We start from the raw sequence: 22543 nt of genomic DNA, 5'->3' as shown, positions 1-22543 counted from the left end.
GGGACTACGGATGGAAAGTAGCTAGTAAGCTAAATCCGGTACAAGGCATCTCTTCTCATTCTGAGATTAATGTAATTTTGTACATTGCCCCTGATACAAATAAACTTATTAAACTAGTAAGGGTTCAATTCAAAATCCTACCGAACTAAAGGACAATAGTATTATTAGTGAAATATACTTTGGCCAGTTGTTCCCAACCTCAGGAGCAGGCACCCTCAAAGGGACACAGTGTAAATTCAAAGGGGTCGTGAGGAGCCCCAAATTAATCCTGATTTTTTGTAAGGGTGTCGCAAAAAGGTTGTAAACTACTATTGGTTTGATCTTAAACAATGTGCAGTGTTTTATAAGCTTATTATATGTTTTAAAATGTTTATCTAAAAAGTAACTACAGCTGTCAAATGTATTTAATGCTTTAAAAAGTACAATGTTTTCCTATGAAATGACTGTAGTAATCTAGGTTGCCGCACACACAGAATACAGCAGGCGGCGCTGTTCTCCTTTCACAATGGTTAGTGCTACGTCAGTGTACACGAAGAAGAAGATGCCGTTTGCAGTACCGGAAGTATACTTGAAATTCGTGGACTTCTTCCTCCTCTCGCAGTTTGTTTCATCAGCCACGAGATTCCACTTTCACCTGACAGAAGAGTTTCTCTCCGGTGTTTCTGAAAGATGGGAGACCCTGTGAGCGAGTACACAGCCCGGCTGCAACAACAGGTGAGCGGCTAGCTTGTTGGAGTTGTTGCTAATGCTGGCTTGCAGGCTAAATGCGTGTGTGAACACCGGTGACAGTGGGATAGCGACACACCGGTTACGCAGCGCCGAACTTCATTTAGCAAACTCTCAATTTCATGTCGTTGTGCCTGTTAGTAAAAATAACTTGATGACGTTATAAATAAACAATATATACCGGGTAGGTAGTCACTACTCTCGAATTCGGCTAACATCCCGTACACCATACACCACCTATTTTGTTTAAAAATCAACTTTAGCATTTGATTTACTGTCATTCGTGGCACATCATCGAGTTTGTGGATGTGGCTGTCAGGAGTATTTTCATCGACACAAAAAACGGGGTGTCGTTGCTTGCTAACTAATTTCGGCGCCGAATTTCCTAAAATATCATATTTATGCGCGAGTCTATTGGGAATGAAGAAAACACTACATTAGTAGATGATTAATGAAGTCTTGTGCAAGTTGGATCCTCTCCATAGGCAACAGTTTGTGCTCATTAACCAGCCAAATGAAACTGAAAGCTCCATTATACAGGGACATCAACACATCTTGTACATTATGTTAAGTTTACACGTGACTGTATGGTCAGTATTTATGAAAGTGTTCTTTGGGGCCCTCTAGAGGTCCTCATCAGGATCCTGGGTGGCTGCTATGCAAGAAAAGAAAGTTGGTGTTATTATTTAGATATTAATCTGCTGTGGCATAATCTGGATTTCGTGGCTGAGGTTAAAGTTCACATGAATTTCAGAGACTCTGAAGCTTTGATGAAGCTTTTGGTTTCATTCTGATTTACTGATTATGATGTGCTCTGAATTTGTTATCAGAGTTCCTCCTGGCAGGAGGGCAGTTCTGGTGTATTATATTTAAACCCAGGTCATCCAGCTTTTTAAGCTACTTTTTTATATTAAATCCACTGTTGTAAATCACAGAAAGTACATCAGATTGACGAAAGTCACGTGGAAATAGTCTTTATTCCCAAAACAAAAGTAGAAATGTGTTTCAGTTTCTTTTTCTGGTCACTGAATAATGACAGCATTGCAGTCAAAAAATGACTCCTGTTTATGATTGTCTTTAGATTACGGCCTGTTTCCGGAGTAAAACATTGACAACTTGTGTCTTATCATAGTTTTAGCTGGGAAACGTTAGCAATGATTATTGGAACAGTACAGATATAGCAGCTGTAAAACTGATGCTTTACTTTGTTGAGTCTCTGATAGGAAACTGTGTTTGTCAGTATTGTTTATTGACTTATTAAAGGCAGTGGGCTTCAAAGTCAGAGTAGGGCCCAGATCAGACAAAATCAAGATAGAATAATTAATATTAATAAACTTTGTTACACCTGCTATTATTGTCTATCTTACATCTATCAGGGGGGTAATCATGGTCTAAATTTTGGAGCTACAGTTCCTGTAATTTGGAGGTTTTGAGGATGTGAACAGGAGGTGTTACATGTATGCTGCCATGGAGTCAGTTAGTTATTTGTGGGTTTCAACCCCATTTGTTCACCTTTGTTTACCTCTAGGCAAATTGGCACCATCAAATGTATGCCAAGGTAGATGTTAGTAGGGCCCGACCGATATGGATTTTTTTTGGGCCGATGCCGATATTATGGAATAAAAAAATCTGATAACCGATATATCGGCCGATTAATTTTTTACATTTTTCAATTTAAAAAACCCCGAAATACCTGCTTTTGATGGTTTAAATATAGTTCAAACACTCGTTACAAAGATATAAACTGAAGGAAGAACATTTTACTATTTTCAAATACTTTTATTATCAGAAATTGTGTGGAACAAGCAGCATATGAACAATTTGAACACAAAATAAGTCAAAAATATGACGTGCAAAAAGGCAGTACACCTCTGGGAAATAAAATAATCATGGAAAGTCTGTATGAATTAAGACATTCACATGTATGTTCACAGCACCAGAGTTCTTCCTATTATTGCCAATTTAACAGAGGTAGGTTATAGTGCAAAAGTAACAAGGACATCATTTCTAAGTAAAACACCATATTCCCTGCATTTTATTCATGATAAAAATATAAGTGTTAACATTGGCGTCAGTCGGCCAACTTTTGGCCGATTGCCAATTATTCTCTAATGGCTATAAGCAGCTGATTAAATCGGCTGGCCGATAAATCGGTCGGGCCCTAGATGTTAGCACCTCGGACAACTATCACTGGATTGCTTAAATACTATCAGGCAAGTCCTGGGGTTAGAAGTGTCCATCTTTTCTCTATGATTTTTCAGCAGGTTATGGACATCAATCCTCAGGGGTACCATTATTGCTTCCATAAGCTGTGTGTCACAGTCTCTGCTGCTCCTTTAACTGCTGAATGTTTTGATAAGTGGGCCAAACTGCAGTAACTCACACTGGCATGCGCCTGTCCCTCACCTTGACAACCCCTGGTTTAAGACATATGACGTTCTGACTACCAAAGTGTTGAAAAATGTCCCCTTTAGCTGTACCACAAGGTTCTGTACGCAGCCCTCTTTTATTTAGGCCTATTATTTATATTAATGACATATTTGGGATGTCCAAAAATCTTTTACTTTTAACCCAGCTGCATTCAGCTTGCAGTAGTTTTCACCCTCCACTGTATGAACGTCAGCTGAGTAGATGCTGTTCTTGGGAACCAGAACAAGCTCTTGCATCACAGGCGGAGTGTAACATCTCAAAGATCGAGTTGGTCTCACAAATCACAAATATAAACCTGTGTGTGTTTTTGTTCTTCAGGAGCGGGAGATCCGGAGTCTCTCTGCAGAGATTGAGAGTCTGAAAAACCCACAGGACCTGAGTCCATCTCCACGTCTGGATGAGCTGCGGGATGAGAACACCAAGCTGAAGTACCGCCTCAACGTCCTGAAGAGGGTGAGTAGTACAGCAGGTGTAAGATGGGGTGTACTCTTTGCCTCGAATATGAGTACAGTAGAAGTCAGTTTTAACCAGTCACAATTGTTTTGTATGTATGTAGGTTTTTTTTGGTAGTGTAAAGTCAGACTGTCGAAGCATATTGAGCATATCCAATATATTTTCCTCTTGTTTCCTCTTCATATATCATCGTTATATTAATGAAGCTGATGTGCTGTGTGTGCTCAGAGCCTGCAAGAGGACAGGACGACTCACTGCGGTAAATCAATGTTGAACATTAACCAACGGCTCCAGGAGATTTTCGGCGAGGCCATCCAGGCTTCCTGCCCCGAGCTGGACAACCCTCCACTGTCTGTCGCTCCCAACCAGCAGGCCAAGTTTGGAGACTACCAGTGCAACAGTGCCATGGCCATGGCCCAGGTGAGGCTGCCAAGTCTGTCTGTGGATCACAGAAAATTACCCTTTAATTGCGGCTAAATAGAAGTTTCTGTGAGTCTGCAGGTCCGGAGTTTGTTTAAATGTCTGACATTATACAAATTACAGCCTTGAATTGTCTGTGAACACTATTTAAAAGACTGTCTTTAATAATGAAAGTCTAGTTTCAAGGCTTTACAAACATCTTCAGTGTTTTCTCAGAAAGGACCCATTTTTAACAACACTGATGTTTCTTAGTGATCAGATAATATTTGGAGGCTTTTCATTGTAACAGTGCAGTGTTTAATATTGTTCTGTGGAGGCCAACTGCAGAATCAGCACAACCACTGCAGGTTTCATCGTCTGTAAAAATCCAATACATCAAATTTTGAAATTACACTTGTCAAAAAACTTACTACACACACACACACACACACACACACACACTGTTGGCTGCCTGGCAGTTCAGAAAAACAAACGTCTTTCTGGGATGAAAACCGGGAAATTAGTTTTTTTTTTCTTAGTATAAGTTTATGTAACACATTTTAAGCCATATTGTGTCGTGCTGCAGATGCTGAAGGCGAAGGGAATGAAAATCAACCCGCGGGAGATTGCAGAGAAGATCATCCAGAACCTTCCAGACAATGAACTCATTCAGAAAACCGAGATTGCAGGACCAGGTGCAAAACATCTCACTGTGATTCATTCTAATGATGGAAAACTTATGGACGCAGCATCGCAGAGAGATTTCCTCCCCGGGTTTTCCTCGCTGCTTCCTGCACTTTTTCTGTTATCGCATACATATTTTAGATTTTCAGAAATATTTTTGTTTGTGTTTATTTTGTGCATTGTGATATTTAGGCAATGTAGACCGTAATAGAAAATCTGACATGATTAAATTAATAAAACAAATCAGAAAAAATACTGAGTTTAAACATAAAATCATTCACCATAGGAGGTTTTTTTGTATTTTCCATAATTTTAAACTTAAACATAAGCTTTGATAAACTTTTTATGAATTAATGGAACATTTTGCAAATAATATTTAAAAAGTGTCACAACAGTTCAGTAGATTTGTTTGGATTTCATAGTAATTTATCACAATTGAAAATGCTACATTAAGCTACAGCCTAGCAGAAATGCACAACTTGACAGTTTCACTTCCAGATATACTGAGTACACAAACTGTTTTTGAATAGATAACAAGTAATTAAGTTAAGTAATTGGACATAAGATAGCAATATGTATGTTCAGAATCCTTGCTGAAGCACCTCTAGTATCCGTCTGTACTCTGACTCACACTCATCGTCCCTTCTGATATATTTTTGTGTCTTCAGGGTTCATCAACATCCACCTGAAGAAGACGTTTGTGTCCAAAATGTTGAGCAACCTGCTGGTCAACGGAGTGCAGCCGCCCCCACTGGCCTCCAGGAAAAGGGTTGGTCACACTCCCTCATGCAGCATGAAGCTAGATGTAGATACAAAGGGTTGTGAGCTGTTCTTCAGCTGCACCAGTTTTCTTACATCATACCCCTCCTCAACAGCAAAAAACAGATTTGTCATTAGTCAAACGTCTAACCCGAAAATGTGAATAATTGTACACTACTGTTGCCTGAATATTAGTTTATTGGTTAATGATGGAGCTAATTGTCAGGTTTATATTTAGTCTTTACTCATTATTAGTTGCATCTGTGTGTGCCGCCCAGGTCATCCTGGATTTCTCCTCTCCCAACATTGCCAAAGAGATGCATGTGGGTCACCTGCGCTCCACCATCATCGGGGAAAGCATGAGTCGGCTGTTTGAGTTTCTGGGCCACGATGTTCTCAGGTCAGTTCAGTCGCTGCTCACAACACCTGCTGCGTCTGAAACACGAACACACACTGTTATGCACATCACAGTACGGCATCCCTCTCTACTTTAAATTTGCGTTTCCCAGGATATCAAGGGACTGACCCACCTTACTGAGCCCTACTCTGCCTCTGATTAGGAAACACATATTTGTCAACAGGACTAATAGTCTCCAGCACTGTTATTATCCCAGTGAGGCTGTAAGGTTCATTACACACCAAAATGCATGAATGAAAAAAGGAGAGACATCTTTTCTTTTCTGCAAAAAACCCTTCTAAATTTGTCCTTGCTCAGCCTAAAGCACAGCCAGTGTTAGCATGTTAACCACACCAGCAGTGAAATGTATGTTGATGAATATTTGACGTGAGGGTGCTACAGAAAATCTTTTTGGAGCTTCAAAGCTTCATTCCTTATTGTTAGAATTTAAATTCTTAATAAATACACGAATGCTGTGCAGCTTTTTTTTTGTTTTTAAATGTACTTGCATGTTTATTCATTCTGTCTAAACTTGGTATTTCTAACCGGTTGCAGATAAAGTTTAGGCTACTCTAATAGACTCTTGTGATCCAAACATTTCCAGTACCTCCAGAATGTTGTAAAGTCAACCTTTATTTAAAAAAAGATAGATGTAATCACCTGCAAATTCCACAACATGTTTTTGTCTAACAAAATATTCAGCTTCACTCCGTATTTGTTTGCAAATAACTGTCAAATAACTGTTTCCTCTCCCGCTTGTCGCACACAAAGAGAGGCATGCACCTGTATTAACAGGGCGCTCTAGCAGCAGTCTAACAGCAACATAAATGACATTTATTCATCAAAGAAAGGTGACTTAATAAAAGACTAACTCATTCATTCAGATGGAATCACCTTATTCAAATGGCAGATTTTGTCAAAGGATTTTAAAATGTTTTTTAGGGTGCTGACGTCATAAAATATGGCAACTGACATTCAAATCCTGATTCAAAAATCTCAGGTCATTCAGCCCTGGTTCACGTTAACTTAAAGGGATAGTGCACCCAAAAATGAAAATTCAGCCATTATCTACTCACCCATAGCCGAGGGAGGCTCAGGTGAAGTTTTAGAGTCCTCACAACAAGATCCGAGGGGAGAGTGGGTAGCAGCACACCTAATGGCAGACGGCGCCCCAGATTCAAACGTCCAAGAACACATAATTGAAACCACAAAATATCTCCATACTGCTCGTACGTAGTGATCCAAGTGTCCTGAAGCCCCGACATAAAAAGTTGTTTGGAAAAACGGCATTTTTTAGCCTCATTGTAGCCTGTAGCTCTAACTGCCTAACTTGCGTGCGAGACCAGCGAAAGAACGTGAACACACATGAAGGCGGTGCCCATGTCTCACGGTCTTGTGCAAGCGCACACACGTGAGCGCAGTGCACAGAGAGGCAGTCAGAGCTACAGGCTGCAATGAGGCTAAAAACAGAGTTCAGATGACGTTTTTCCAAACAACTTTTTATGTCGGGGCTTCAGGACACTTGGATCACTACGGATGAGCAGTATGGAGATATTTTGTGGTTTCAATTATGTGTTCTTGGACGTTTGAATCTGGGGCGCCGTCAGCCTCCATTAGGTGGAGTTGTGTTGCTACCTCCTCTCCCCTTGGATCTCCGCAAGTGATGTGAGGACTCTGAAACTTCACCTGAGCCTCCCTCGGCATATGGGTGAGCAGATAATGGCTGAATTTTCATTTTTGGGTGCACTATCCCTTTAATTGATAGTTTGGGGTGTTGCGATGCTACCTGTATGCACGCTAACAATGACCGTGTAGCATGTTTAGCATGTGACGTTCATATATTGATCATGGTAACACTGGAGGTCGTGATTATCCACAATATTTTTCATGGAAATCTGATAAGTTTTCTTGATAACGTCTCTTGTACCAACATGTTGAATTGGAAATTTTGACATGGCAGTGGTGTTAGAGGAATCATCAGGTGGTTATCACTGGGAGACACTGATTATCACTATCAAATATTATGCCAGTCAAGTCAGTTATAGAGATGTCTTACTTGTAGAAGGTTCAAAATTAAGACCTAATCATGTCACGGCCTCAGAGGTATAAAGTAATGTAGTCATGTTTGACACTGCTTATGCCGTTCTCAGGTTGAACCATGTGGGTGACTGGGGGACCCAGTTTGGGATGCTGATTGCACACCTGCAGGATAAATTCCCAGACTACCTGACCACCTCACCGCCCATTGGTGACCTGCAGGCCTTCTACAAGGTCAGTTAAAACTCCATCTGTCTCCATCTCTCTGTTTTCCACTGCTGCTCCTTATTGTATCATGACAAAGGACTTAAAGTGCTCATATAGTCACACATGTTAGGTCTGCTACTAGTTAGCTGTATGTATTAACTATGAATATATACATATTTGACTGTTTGGTTTATTTTCATGTCCATCATCTGTCATAGTTTTTATTTTATTGTTTGTGGATATATTTCATGCAGATTAATTTACAGTCTGCAGCTAAAGTTCATGAAGTGAATGAACACCAAATCTAAACTTTTAGTTTTGACAGTAAATGTCAACTATAAAAAGTGATATTTTCAGTAAGTTGATGCAAAAATATTCTGTGGAGCATTATGCTCCTGCAGTGGAGCACTTGTATAGCACACTTTGCATATGTATATTGTGTGAATACATTATGTATAAAAGCAGAACATTATCTGTTCTTTCTGCTGTCGTCTTCCCTCATTTCTCTCCACACCTCATTTACTTCTTACATCATCCACCCTATTCTTTTTGGTCTTATGCGCTCTCATTTCTTTCTTTCCCCCCCATCTTACATCTCCTCATCCTCTCTCAATCAGGAGTCGAAGAAGCGCTTTGACGAGGAGGAGGACTTTAAGAAGCGAGCGTACCAGTGTGTCGTCAGACTGCAGAGCAAAGAGCCCGACTTCATCAAAGCCTGGAAACTCATCTGCGATGTTTCCAGGAAAGGTAGAATGCACATGGATTTATCTGTTGATGAGGCTGTGATATTAAAGGAAGAATCCTCACCAAACACACACAGCTGAACTTTTTGAAATGAATGCTGCATTGAGAGAGCGCTCGAGCTGACAGCCGTGACACAAGCTGCATTGTAACTGTTTGGAGCAATAATGCACCGCCAATTTACATCAACTAAAGGTGCTTATTTTTGCCACTTACAGGCTCAGACTGTTATTATAAGTTTAAGTTTAAGTCTGACAACATTATGGAAAGGATCCCTACAAAGATGGACGTTTTTGTTGAATAATTATGTCCTTTTTGTTTAACCAGAAACAGCCAGACCTACCAGACTCCATTTACATAGACAGTAATGTCATCACTTTAAAACACGCTTTATTCAAAGTTTGCAGAAACAAAATGAAACACAAAAAAGCTGTCTGTGTTCTCTCTGGTTTGGTTGAAATAAACACTTTATTAACTCAGGTTAATGTGAAAATACACTGGCTCTATGCACGCTAAAATTAATGTGTATTTAAAAGGCATCTGAGGGGTTTGATGATGGCGATTTCGGGGCTGTTTCTGGTTAAACAAAAAAAAATTCTGAAGTTACCCTTGAACCCAGGCTTGTTCACATTTTTGAAGGACTGTTGAAAAGTTCAGTTGTTTGCTTATTCCAGCTGTGTTTAGTTTGATTTAGCTTTTTAAATTGGTCTCAGAACTGACACTTAGATGACGATGGTGTGTGTTTCAGAGTTCCAGAAGGTTTATGACTGCCTGGACGTCAAGCTCACGGAGAGAGGAGAGTCGTACTACCAGGAAATGATGGCAAAGGTGGTGAAGGAGTTTGAGGACAAAGGTCAGTGTGCAGCACGTCAAAGGTCACAGGAGGATAAATGAAAGTTATCACACTAAGGATGTTTCTCAGGAGGAACTGTTTGTTTTACTTCCAGTGTGGTTTATTCTTGCTTAATTTTAAAAATAAAAAGTGGTCTCCTTTTGAGTCCCTTTTGCCTCTGTACAACGTTCAAGTTGTGCCTCTGTGTACTTTGGTTGTTAAAGGCTTTGTGGAGCATTTTTGCACCAATAATATTTAATCCATGATACAAAATCCTCAATGTTGAACAGATTTTTTTGTATGTCTTTGAAATTGTAGTCTGGTGTTTCCTTGTGTGACCACCAGGTGGCAGTATTGTTGCATTAATGTCTTCCTCCAAATCCCCCTCCTGTATTTGGTCTGTTTTTTTTGCTTGTCCAACTTCTATGTTTTCCTGCACTTTCTTTATTCTCCATTTCACTCATTATCTCCTTTTTCCTCCTCTCCCCTCCCAATCCTACCCACATTATTACTCTGTCTCTTAACCATCGTTTATGTCATTTTACTTTCTCTCGTTTAATTTCCCTGTGTGCCCTCCTCATCTATTCATCCATCTTTCCTTTGCCTTTTGTTTCTTCCCTCTCTCTTCAGGCTTGGTGGAGATGGACGAGGGTCGTAAGATCGTCTTCGTCCCGGGTCAGTCCATCCCCCTCACCATCGTCAAGTCGGACGGCGGCTACACCTACGACACGTCGGACCTCGCAGCCATTAGGCAGCGGCTCTTCGATGAGAGAGGCGACATCCTCATCTACGTCGTAGACAGCGGGCAGGTGGGTGGACAGAGAGAGAAAGAAGATGGGGAAACATAGATGGAAGAGTTCATATAGAAGAGGAATGACAGTGTGAACAAATAGAGGAGCTAGACAACAAAAAAGAAAGCTGGAAGTAAACAACAGCTTAAGTTTAGAATATCTAATAGGGAGCACAGGGACCATTTGTCTCACAGCAGTTTTACTGTTCAGCACGACTTCAAGAAGCAGAAACTCACTGCTCTTTAGAGGTGACGAAGGAGGACGTCTGCTTAAATTCAGATTATTTGACTGTTGTGGCGTGGAAGACACATTATTATGTTTTTATGAATAAAATATGTCCCAGAATTTATTTAAACACAGGCACAACTTTTTTTTCCCAGAAAAACATTACCTTTGATCTAGTAAGAGTACAGATGAAGACCTTCTCAGTGTCTTTTGTTCCTTTTCTTGTGAGGTGTGAATAAATGCAGCATTCAGACTACCACTTAGAGTTCATCTAAAATCATTTGGTGCTTTATACACAAGTTGGAGCCTGAGAGCTTCACGAAGTCATCATCTGTGTCGGAGACGGCGGGTTGAGCTTTGAAATGTTGGTTATGAAGACAGACATCTTCAGCAGCAGCAGCAGCGGCGGCTGAAGCGAAAAGGGAGAAAGGAAGAGAGGGACGGGCTCACTGTCTGCGGTGTGAAACTGAAACTGTCGTCTGAGGAAACTTAATAAACCATGACCAGTAAATACAAGGCCGTGGTGACGGGAGTTTTCACTTAGCATGAGCAATACAATACCTTAACATCTACTCTATTGATTTGTAAAAACATTGATGGCGCGCAGAGGAGATCAGGCCTACTGACTTTGGTGATCCCCCTGACGTTTCGTTCCGTTCCCAGCTGGTTCAGGACGCTCCCATCCTCCACCGCAGACCTTCTAACATCTTATTCTACACCCAGGTCCGTCTGGTCAGCTGACCAGGGGCTCCTGGCTGTCCCACGCTCCAGACTTCAGCTCAGGGGTGATCGTGCCTTTGCTGCGTCTGCCCCCAAACTGTGGACCAGCAGCCCTTTCCCAATTGGATCTGCCACCTCCATTGACTCATTTAAGTCCAGACTCAAAGCCTACTTTTGTTCTTTAGCGTTTGCGTCCCCCTGATGTGGCCTTCCCTGATGCGTGCCTGTGTGTGTTGTCTCTGAATGTGTGAGCTGTGCACCTGACAGTTATGTTGCCTCTTATGTGTGTGTTTTTAGCATTTTATTCCATCTGAGCAGCACTTTGGTCAACGTGACTTGTTTTTAAATGTGCTTTAGAAATACATTTGAGTTGAGAGTAAAGACTGTAGTTATGAACCTGTCAGAGTAAACAGGACTTAACTTTTAGTATCTGAAAAAAAATCAGTGAAGTTACACTCCTTGTCCTCACTTGCCTGATGAGAAATGAAGCTGTAATTCCTATTGGCCGACTGAGATTTTAGAACAGTGGACCTTTTATTTAGTTAAACAAACAACAAAATGTCTGATGAATGTGTTCAAAATAGCAGCGAAATATGGCGCCACTGACTTCAGACCAGGTTTTTGTTGGTCACTGGCGCAGTCACTTTGGGCTGTTTCAAAATAGCAGTAAGTCAACAATGTACCTAAACTGCACGTGCATGAGCACAGCTGGGTGCGGGCTCAGAAAGCGACAACTGCGTTGGTCTGAAACTCGTAATAACAGTTGTGCTGCGCTGCACGCAGCTTTGACAGGTGTAAGACAGGGCCCTGAGACTTAAATGAAATTAAAGTCATTAAAGGTGTCTTAAAAGTTGCCACATAAAAATACAAAGTCTTCAAAATGTACAATGATATGGTCAGCTGACTTGTGTAGACTTCTGTTGTTTACTTATTTTATATGTACTTTATTGTTTGTGTCCGTTTCTGTGTCTGTGTGTGTGTGTGTTTGAACTCTGTAGCCGCTCAGGATTCAGTTTTGTTCCAGGCAGCTGTGACATATAGAAAGTCTTCTTTTAATCTGGGACGTACAACGTGACATTTATGTTATATGTCACTGTATTTGTGCGTGTGTCTTCTCTTTCAGGGCACACACTTCCAGGTGGTGTTCGCTGCGGCTCAGATGATTGGCTGGTACGACCCCCAGGTGACCCGGGTGGAGCACGCAGGCTTTGGTGTGGTGCTGGGGGAAGACAAGTAAGTGTACAACACACAGAGCCGACTCTTTGTGACTGTCTGGATCTTTATAAGATGTTCTCTCTCCATCTTTTTATGATACTAAATGGACAAATACAAGAGTGGTATGGATCTTCTTAGCAGCCTCTCAGCAAGAAAGCAAATATACATATTTCCTAAATGGTCCCAAATCCAAGCTTTATGGCTTTTTAAAGCATCCAGGCTTTTACATAAATCCAAAAATCAGTCAGTTCAGACTCTGGCAGTGAAACTCTTGACTCTGACCGTGTTGATACTGAGAGCACTGAAGGACCGAGTGGTGGAGCTGCACACAGACTAATAACAGTTTAACACAAATCCAAATTGCCGTCATCAGACCAACAAAGACCAGCCTCTGAAGATGGAGACTTCTCCAACTCCACCACACTATAATCATCTGGATGTCCTTCACTGTATCTTTATCACCACTGCTTCATGTTTTTATTGCATTTATTATCATACATAAAAAACAAGAATTTTACTGCACGACCGCATCCACAAATAAAAAGGAAAAATATACAGCCGCTGGTCCACAAACAGTACACTCAGTGTTTGAACTGTTGGTTCAAACACAAGGATGCAGAGCTGTTATTACTCAGCATGTGGAGGTGCGGGAGGGAGCGGGAAAGTTGTGCAGTAGGTGGACAACAGTAATTAAAAGTTGGACAGTGACAACATGAGATCGAATTGGAGAGACGCTTTCAGTTTGAACACAGAATAAACACAGACACACTGAGGTGACTTGAAAAAAAAACCCAGTGCAGACAAAGACTGGTGGCTGCTTCTTATCTTTTATCAAAAGTTAAAAGTTTAATGTGAACACACCACAAAGATTGCAACAAAGAAACTCCTGCTTTCTGACACATATTCTTTGGCTGTGTGAAAGTTAGTCAGTCTGAACACAACACACGTTAACACACTAAACTAGCCACTCATAATCATATGCAGTTTCATCGTGTGCTTGAAATACAAATTGTGAACAGTCAACTGGCTGAATGGCTGCTGATGAGAGCCAGTTGAAGCCAACGGTGCCGTACATACCACAACAACCGAAACATGAAAGATGGCTTGTGTCAGAGTCAGACTTTAAGTGTTGAGACCAGGACTGAAGTTATCTTAACTCCTAAAAACTCAGAATTGAGACGCAACTTGAGACTTTAAAATGCTGAAACCTTTAAAGGCAGAAGGCCACGCCCCCTTTCAGCCGATTAGCATGAACACAAACACACACTCTGGCTGAATCTAAATGTGCACCCTCTGAGCCCTCACATACTCTAGTTGTACGTACTGTGACGAGTTCACCGTCATCACGTGAAGTCAGTTCAGTTCATTTATTGGTCTCCTTAGAGAAATTTGACTCTAGTCTGCAAGGGAAGAGACAGCAAGCCGCTGATAGACGATCCTCGAGACTGTTTTACTCGTTACCACGGAAACGCCCAAGCCAGGGTCACAATCATTGTAACAGCTGTGTGCTCATCTGTCCCTGCAGACAACAAGATATAAATCCCATGTATAGGGTTGTTTTGTGAGTGAAACAAAATACATTTCTTTGTAACATACAAACTGCAGACCATCACATACAGAGATGTTTGGAAATAAAGACCGGGCTATGACTAATCAGCTACATCAGAAGATTCTGTTTCTCTTCTGTTGTTTTTCGGCCTCTTTTCTAGTCTGTATATTTGGCATTACACTGCACAACCTTTGGGTTAGGCAGCAATAATACCATGCATTTTGATTACTCTCTGTAGCCTACATTTCTACATATGTCTGTATCATGATGTTGTTGAATATTATTTCTGGCCTACACAATTCAATTTTTGATTTAATAGTCAACAGTAACTGTTTTACATGTCTATAAGTTTTGTTTTTTTAGTCGGCTATTAAAAAAAAAAAAACCTACGACGATACATTCGTACTGCAATGAATTGTGGGTTATTAAATCAATGGAGTCTGCTGAAGTCTGCACCCCGAGCGGACTCTCTGGAAGTCTGCAGAAAGTCCGCTTTAGGCCCTTTATGGACCGGTTGAATTGTGAATTTGGACAGGCCTTAGCACTCCCAGACTTCCTAGCAACACGCCTGCAAAGTTTGTGAGTCTGCAAGTGTGGTGAAGTCCAGACGTTTGGATTCAGCCTCTCTCACACACACACTCACTTGACCCCCTTGCCAAATTTCAGCCTCCGAGAGCAAAAACTGTGGCAGCCAAAGACCAATCAGCTAACTGACTGATGCAGCAAGCTATAGAGCTGCTGGTTGTAGCCTAACATGGGATATGGCAGATATGTAAGGCAGAAGTTATGAAGCCACACACTTTGAATATGTTCTCATTGTCTTAGTTGTATAAAACAAAACACTGTTACTGATTTGAAAAGAAAAATGATCGAATTGTGCCGTTTTAATTTGTGTTCCTAAATTTCAGCAATTAACTTGACGAGTTAAACATTATTATAATCGATAGAAATGATGAACAAAACCATGAAAGTAAGACACAAGTTGTAAGAATCCTTTAAAACCTGCTGAGCATGTTTGAGTTTTTCTTTTTCATGCTACAGACTCTCCCTCAGCCTTGGTTCGGTCTGCGTCATCATCCTTTTCTTTCTCTCCTTCACCCTTTACCTTATTTTCTCCTCTTCCTTGTCATTCTTCTCTTTCTTCCATCTACCCTTCTCAGCTCTGGTCTCCTACTTGCTCTCGTCCTCCATCTGATTCTCCTTCTCTTCCCGTACCCCTCGTCACCCTCCTTCATTTCCTGCTGTGTCTTCCACGTCTTCATCTTCCCCATCACCTCCGCCACCTTCTTCCTCTCGTCTCCTCCCTTTATCTTCTTCCTCATCTTCTTCTCTTCGTCATTGTCTTTCTTCTCCCTCTTCTCGCCCACCTTCACATCTTCTTCCTCCTCCTCCTCCTCCTCCTCTTTCTTCACTCCACTTCTCAGTCCCAGTTTATTTTCCCAAGCAGTTGCACGTACAGTCTGCGTACTACTGTATATCCCCTGTGTATTATTTATTCCCTTTTTATAGTAAGCAGTGATTACTGTGTGGCTGATAGGTGAGCAGGCTCTATAATTTGAACACTATCTGTCACACTGTTGTTTTTTCCCAATCAATCGTCCAGAGAAGAAGAGCCAAGCCCAGGCAGGAGGTTGATGTTATGCTTCGCAGAGGCCATAACTAAGTGCTGCTAAACGCCCCACAGTAACCTGAGGGGGCGTAAATTGGCCCCACAATGTCTGCGCTACTCCAAACTCCATTAGAAATTTATCATGCTGTTTTCATAATCGCTCATCCAGACAATAAGGGCTTAAAGCAGCCACTGGGGGAGATGTTATGGCTGCAAGTAAACAGAGGGAAAAAGGGGGGGTTATTAAATTTTTGGCTCATGTTCTGCTTGTATCTGATTTGGTTGATTGTACAAAATGTTGTGCCCCGAGGTGTCGGCAAGCAGAATCTAATAGTTTGTTGTCGCAATAACCATTGGCAGCAGAAAGTCAAACCTGAGTACCTGGAAAGTTCTGTGTGGGGATGTTGAGACGTCACAGCACAAAAATACGCTGCAAAGTCTCATAACCCTTTATTTTGTCTCTCTCTCTGTGATTTCAGAGTTCACTAGAAAGTTCTCACTGAACCTCTTGTCTTTGTTGCTCAGGAAGAAGTTTAAGACCCGGTCAGGAGACACGGTGAGACTGATGGACCTGCTGGAGGAGGGACTGAAGAGGTCCATGGACAAACTGAAGGAGAAGGAGAGAGACAAGGTGAGAGCATCTATCATTTCTTCAGCAACAAAGGCTGCTGATGGAGGAAATTAAGGGAGCAGAGAGACCATCCCTCTCTTCTCTCTTCATCACGTTGATGTCAGAATGTGTCTCATGCCTCACCACTGATTTACAAGAGGAGAGTGTGTTGTTTGGCGGCATCTCTGGGCATCATTTTGTGAGGACATGAAGTCCATACCCTTCACATGAGCTTTTACTTTTGAGCATCATAAAAAAGTTGAATTCTGCTGTAGGACACATTTGCTGTCTCATAAACTGAAAGAGAAAGGTGACATTGATAAAGGGCAAAAACACTGTACCTAATCTTCTCTTACCTTCAGTGGTGTCCAGCCATGCAGACAGTTTTGGTTTTATTTGTCTTGTTAGTATCAAACCCCTTTCACACTGAGGGTTCAACCTGGGCTGAACCAGCACTGACTTTGTGTGTGAATGTGACTTCGCAAACCAGGTTAAGAAGTGGGTTGGGTAAGGGTCGATGTTAATATGAATGGCAGCCAAGGCGAGACAAATTATCTCACTGGTTGTGAATAGGGCGCGCAGCCATGATGCAGTTGTCACAGGTCGCCACAGCCCAATGGTGCAATGGCAGCAGGAATGTTTTTACCTGTAGCTACCATTTGAACAACCTGCAGATGTGGCAAGACTTGAAATGCAGAAGCTCCGAGCGCCCAGGAAGAAATTAAGCGGCAGATGATTGGAACAGTGAAGGACAACGTAGTGTGTGCAAACATAATGAAGCTGCTAAATAAGAGAGGTGTACACTGGACACAGAAACTGGTCACAGACAAATTAAAGGCACTGAAAAAGCAGTACAGTTGAAGTAATCATAATATTACAGGCCAAACCAGTTAGGTTAATTGTGTTTATAGATGTGATGTACTAATATACTATACAATGAGGGATTCAAGTGCAGAACACTATTTCTGAGTATCATGTATAAACCTCCCACCCATTTCTCTTTTAACACTTTATTTTTGTTGTTTTTAAAAATGTTACAAAAAGGTAGAGAAAAAAATACAAAACACAAACAAACTGCCTTATACCATGTCTTTGTGATGGCCTTTTTACAAGCTGCCAACAAGATTTTCCGTATGTTTCTGTCTTCTCTAAACACAGTTCCTCCTGCCATACTGCCTAAGTACAATGCCTTGCATGATCTAGGTATATTATAACCCAAAATTTTAATAATAACCATGTGAACATTCACCCAAAACAGTTTCAGGACAGAGCCAAAATACCCCGCCCATTTCTAGCACATGAGGTAACTGGTCTGTATTGCTCCAGGGTTGTGACCCAGGTTGCATCTGGGGTCCCGTTTATACGACAACAATTGCAGCTGAAAACGGTAAACTGAAGTTGCGTTTTGGCCGATCATTTACACGACAGCGGCGTCTTCATTGTCATGTAAACTTGCACTTGACTTTTCGCACATGCACATTACGCTTCCAGTCACTAGACATGCTCGAGAAAGTCGACCGTCACAACAACAATGCCGAGCTCTGTTTGTGCTGCTCACCCTGTTGATTTGAAGTGAAGTGTAGATCTGTTACTGTAGCAACTCCACCTTGTCGTCCGTCCAAAGTTATCTGTGCATGCTTTCGCCAGTGTGACGTCTTTGTTTTGGTTTGTAATCACCGCGTTGTAGAGGAAGGCGCTTCAGCGCAGGCGCATGGCGTCAAGCCGTGGTGTTGCTTTGCAAATTTACACTGCCACCCATTGGCCTGGTGTGCATACTACAGCATTTCCAGTAAATTTTGCGGTTCCGTGTGAACGGGAACATTTCAATTACGTCGTCATATAAACGCAGAAGTTTTTTAAAACGCAAAGGACAGACTTTTCCGTTTTTAGAGAAACTGTTGTCGGGCCTGAATTGTCATGACCAGGGATTAACGTAGCGTTGGCTGGCTTGGCTTGAACTGACGAAAGAAGGGTTAAATGAAGGTCCGATAACGCAAATCCAACCCTGGACATTTCTGCCTTCTCCCCAGTACAATGGAGTGAATTTCAGCATTATAAAATCAACATTATTTTTTACAAATTTTCACAAATCTCTGGATCATCTATGTTTGAACTGCTTTCTAATGACATAGAAACAGAATAACAAGCAGCTGAGCATAAAATGTAGTCCTTGACCTTGGGACTGTTGGTTGACAAATCAGTCACTCATGGTTCTAGCTTTTTGCTGAGCTTCCCCCAACTTTTTGAGCAGAGAGTTTATTGATGTGGCCGTGAGATTCAGCTGAAAGCTCAGGAAAAAGCTGCTAAGTGAACAACTAGGTCAGATGTTCTTGTCAAATAGGTATTGTTGTGGAAAGAGACGTTAAATTATTTTCTTACTACATTTTAGTGAGCAGCATACATACAGTGCCATTCACCTCCACTGTACTGGCAGAAATCTCAGGGACAGATGTTCTATCAGAAGCACAGAGAACACTGGACTGGTTGAACCATTTAGCAGCTGTACATTGGACAGATGAAGTTTTCATAGCCCGTAACTGCAACAAACCAGTTTGATTCCAGCTGGGACCTTTGATATGTTCCATACATTTCTCTCCTCCAATCCTGGCTTCTCTGTACAAAAACACGATTTTAAGTAGGCATAAGCCCCATGTCCACTTGATTTGGATGAGGGGAAGGGTAGAGCATGCAGGAAGAGAGGACGGACCCGCCTGTCAGTGTGGGTTCATCAGAGGAAACACAATATATAGTGTATGTTAACAGATTTCTCCTCCATTTCCGCTCAGTGCAGAATCCACACACAGCGCTGCCAGCGTTTGTAGTGCAGTGTAATGTGGCGCTTTCATTGCAAAGCATTAAAAAATATGCTTGCCTCAAATAAAAAGGCTTTGGTGGACACAGCCCTTAATGAGAAGCAAACAGGAAGAAAACATTACTTGTGAAAAATTAAGGTACACACTAGGGGTTGCAAATTGTAAGCTTAATTGATCACTGGTAAAATGTATTTATCAACTACTCATTTAATTGTGAAAAAATTACTTTGTTTATACTAAACAGTACCAAATTTTTTTTTCCTTTATCAAAATCCATTGCAACATATTGTCTATTAATTGTTGACATCTCTAGTACACACTCAATAGCAACTGAGGTTTTATCAATGACCCCCCAAATCTTGGGATCGCTCTGAGAGTCTTACCTAGCTGAGTCAGGTCGACTAACTTGAGCTCAATGCAGTCTAATAATCTGGCTCACCCTAGTCTGAGTGGGCGGAAGTTCGCTGCATAGATCAGCCTCTCATTGGGCGGAACAAGCCACCCGCTGAAGTCCCGCCCTACCACCTCCGGTTGTTTAGCAGTTTTCAACACATCCTTTACTTTTGCGGTGTTTGATCTTGCGGGGATGTAGCCATTTTTCTGCCATGGTTTGCATCCTGTAGGCGATATTTTTGTGGGCGTGTTACACCAAAACCTGTTTCCCCCCGGCAATATTTTTGCAAGCGCACCGTTGCTGTGTCACCGCCCAGAACGATTGTGATTGGTTGAAAGAAATACAAGCAGCCGGGGCGTTTTTTCCTCCAATCTCAAAGTGAGAGTCGGCCCAGTCAGACCTTTCTTTTCTTTAGAAAGGTCTGGTGAGCGAGACTAGGCTCACCCTGACAACTAGTGGTGACAACATGATTTTTCTACCCCCTGTGCAGCTGTGACATGATGTGCAGTACAGCTGGGTATGATGGTCATCCAAACCCAGCTGTTTTGTTGGGTGTGGTCAGAGGTTCAAGAAACTTGAACCTCATCCAGAGTCCAGGTCGGCCATGTTTTTCCTCCTCCTAGAACCTGCTGTGAAGTAAAAATGTAAAAATCTAAGACCTCACAATTTTGCATCACTTTCTCTCCTAATTTGAGCAGTTGTTTCTCAGTTTTTAAATAGCAAATGGACTTGCACTTGTATGGTGCCTTTCTAGTGATCCAACCACTCAGAGTGCTTCAACTCTGTATGTTTCATTCATGCACTCACACACACACACTCATACCCTGGTGGCAGAGGCTACCATACAAGCTGCAGTTTAACATTCATACTCATTCACACACTGACAGCACAGCCATCAGAAGCAATTTGGTGTTCAGTACCTTGCCCAGGGACACTTTGACATGCAGAGCGAAAGAGCCAAACCACCGGTCTTCTAATCAGTGGACGACTCTCTCTACCCCCTGAGCCACAGCCCTGTGTCTGAACTCTTATCTGTCGGTCCAACACTGGTCCAGAGTAAAATAAAAAACCTTGATTTATTAAGGTAATGCGTAAACTAAGTTTGCGAAACAATTATCAGACATGTTTATAAAATAAATGTTTGTTTAATGAGGAAAAAATGCAGACAGTCTTGTTAAAATTATTGTCCAAAACACATGTCAAATTGCATTGATATCTATCTATGGGATCCTTAATTTTTTTATCTCCTCAAAAAGGGGCACAGCCTTGACATTTTGTGACCATATGTTTCTTAACTGTAAATGCCTGGCAAATGTATGTTTCATAATGTATAGCTGTATTGTCATATAGGGCTATCCATTTTAAAGTACAAAGTAGATGTCATAAGCTATGTTTCCATCCAAAGTGATTTGAATCATTGGGAAATGCGCATTTAAAGAAATACGAATCCTGCGTGTTTCCATTAAATGTACGGACTTTGGTGAAACCCACAAACTCGTGCAAGTTTTCCGCAGAACCGGAAACAAAACAAGTCTTGCATTCTTCTTCTTCTACATTTTCTGGCGGTTGGCAACCAGCTTGTAAATGCATTACCGCCTTCCCGACCCGGAGTGTGGATATCACCATGGAGAAAGGTGCGCTACGTCAGACTTAATTCGAACATAACTGTCTCCATCCCCTGTTTTGCGAATCAACATTGTTTCAAATCAACCAAAACCCGGCTAAAGCGAGCGTATTTTAGTTTGTGTGAATCAGGGGATTTTAATTCGAAATTTGGCGTTTCCATCATAATTTTCCAATGTGATACTTCTAGATGCGCATCTAAACAGGCTGATGGAAACATGGCTATAGAGTAATGGAAATGTTGTGAAATATTAGGAAAAAGTTGCAGGAAAGTTTTGAAAAATTATTGGGCAAAAATGTGTGGGAACATTGAAAATATCTTTGACAAATACTGGACAGATTGCCATGAAATGTGGTATAGACATTTATGTTCCCAGGAGGATGAGTCAGTCCACCTTTGGTTTATCCCCTGACGTTGCTCCACCAACACGATGAACAAAGAGAAAAGAATAAAAAGTTCTGCAGAGTTTCTTCAGCACACAAACACATCATTGTTATGGTAGTAAACAAAGAGTGAGTTATGTTTTATTTTGGCCTGAGACCTTTTGAACTGCACATTAAAAATATTTAAATTGTAAAAATGTATCATATCTTTTTGGAAAAGATGAAAAAGTTAGAGGACAAAACAACAAATAAGAAAGACGAACACAGCTGCAGCACCTCAGGAGTTGTGTTGTTGTTTTTATGAATATAAATCTGAGCAGTTTTATTTCTGACCGGCTGTTTCATATTTAAATGTCTGTAGGAAGTCTGCTTTATTCCTCCAATATCTCCTCAGAATGAATGGTTACCTTGGTTACTGTCAGAATATTGCATATTATTTTTTAACTTGTATAATAATCATTTTATATCAATATGTCCTGTCAAATGTTTAATCTTTGATAAGCAGCCATTTAGTGAGAGGGACACCATCCAGTGAGCAGCTCATTATTTCCGCCTTGCGCCCAGCTTTTGATTCACCCAGAATGACGAGGCTTATTTTACAGTAATGACCGTCTCACTCTACAGTAGCCATTAATTCTTCGCGCTCTCATCCTGCGCGAACCGAGCCAAACTCTGGATCCTTCTGATCACATCCAGAGACGACCACGACTGAAATATGAAACGACGCCAACAGAAATTTTTCCTCTCATCTGCTGAGCCCTGAGGACAGCCCCACTGTGTGTGGTCTCTCTTGAAAACACACACACACACACACACACACACACACACACACACACACTGTCTTTTATACTTCTCTTCCTCCCCTCCATCTTTTCATCATGCTTCTCTTTTCTTCCTGTGTCCTGTGTGAGCTTGAACCCCTAACCCTGTCTGCAGCCACGCTGA

The 22543-nt window shown here is 41.5% G+C and overlaps 1 protein-coding gene across 1 annotated transcript in view; it reads left to right on the top strand.

The window, feature by feature from the left end:
- Positions 1-558: 558 nt before the first annotated feature.
- Positions 559-22543, top strand: part of rars1 (arginyl-tRNA synthetase 1) — a 37195-nt gene continuing 15210 nt past the window's right edge. The window contains exons 1-12 of the mRNA XM_033634577.2: positions 559-714; positions 3475-3609; positions 3838-4029; positions 4595-4703; positions 5361-5461; positions 5730-5851; positions 7999-8119; positions 8710-8839; positions 9582-9686; positions 10296-10474; positions 12525-12634; positions 16300-16405. Coding sequence (XP_033490468.1) covers positions 670-714; positions 3475-3609; positions 3838-4029; positions 4595-4703; positions 5361-5461; positions 5730-5851; positions 7999-8119; positions 8710-8839; positions 9582-9686; positions 10296-10474; positions 12525-12634; positions 16300-16405 — 1455 coding nt within the window. The 5' untranslated portion in view covers positions 559-669. The remainder of the gene's footprint in view (positions 715-3474; positions 3610-3837; positions 4030-4594; positions 4704-5360; positions 5462-5729; positions 5852-7998; positions 8120-8709; positions 8840-9581; positions 9687-10295; positions 10475-12524; positions 12635-16299; positions 16406-22543) is intronic.

The sequence above is a fragment of the Epinephelus lanceolatus genome, chromosome 11 (assembly GCF_041903045.1).
Source record: "Epinephelus lanceolatus isolate andai-2023 chromosome 11, ASM4190304v1, whole genome shotgun sequence".
Lineage (NCBI taxonomy): Eukaryota > Metazoa > Chordata > Actinopteri > Perciformes > Serranidae > Epinephelus > Epinephelus lanceolatus.
The sequence above is the reverse complement of the archived record's forward strand: the minus strand, read 5'-3'. Positions and strand labels throughout refer to the sequence as shown.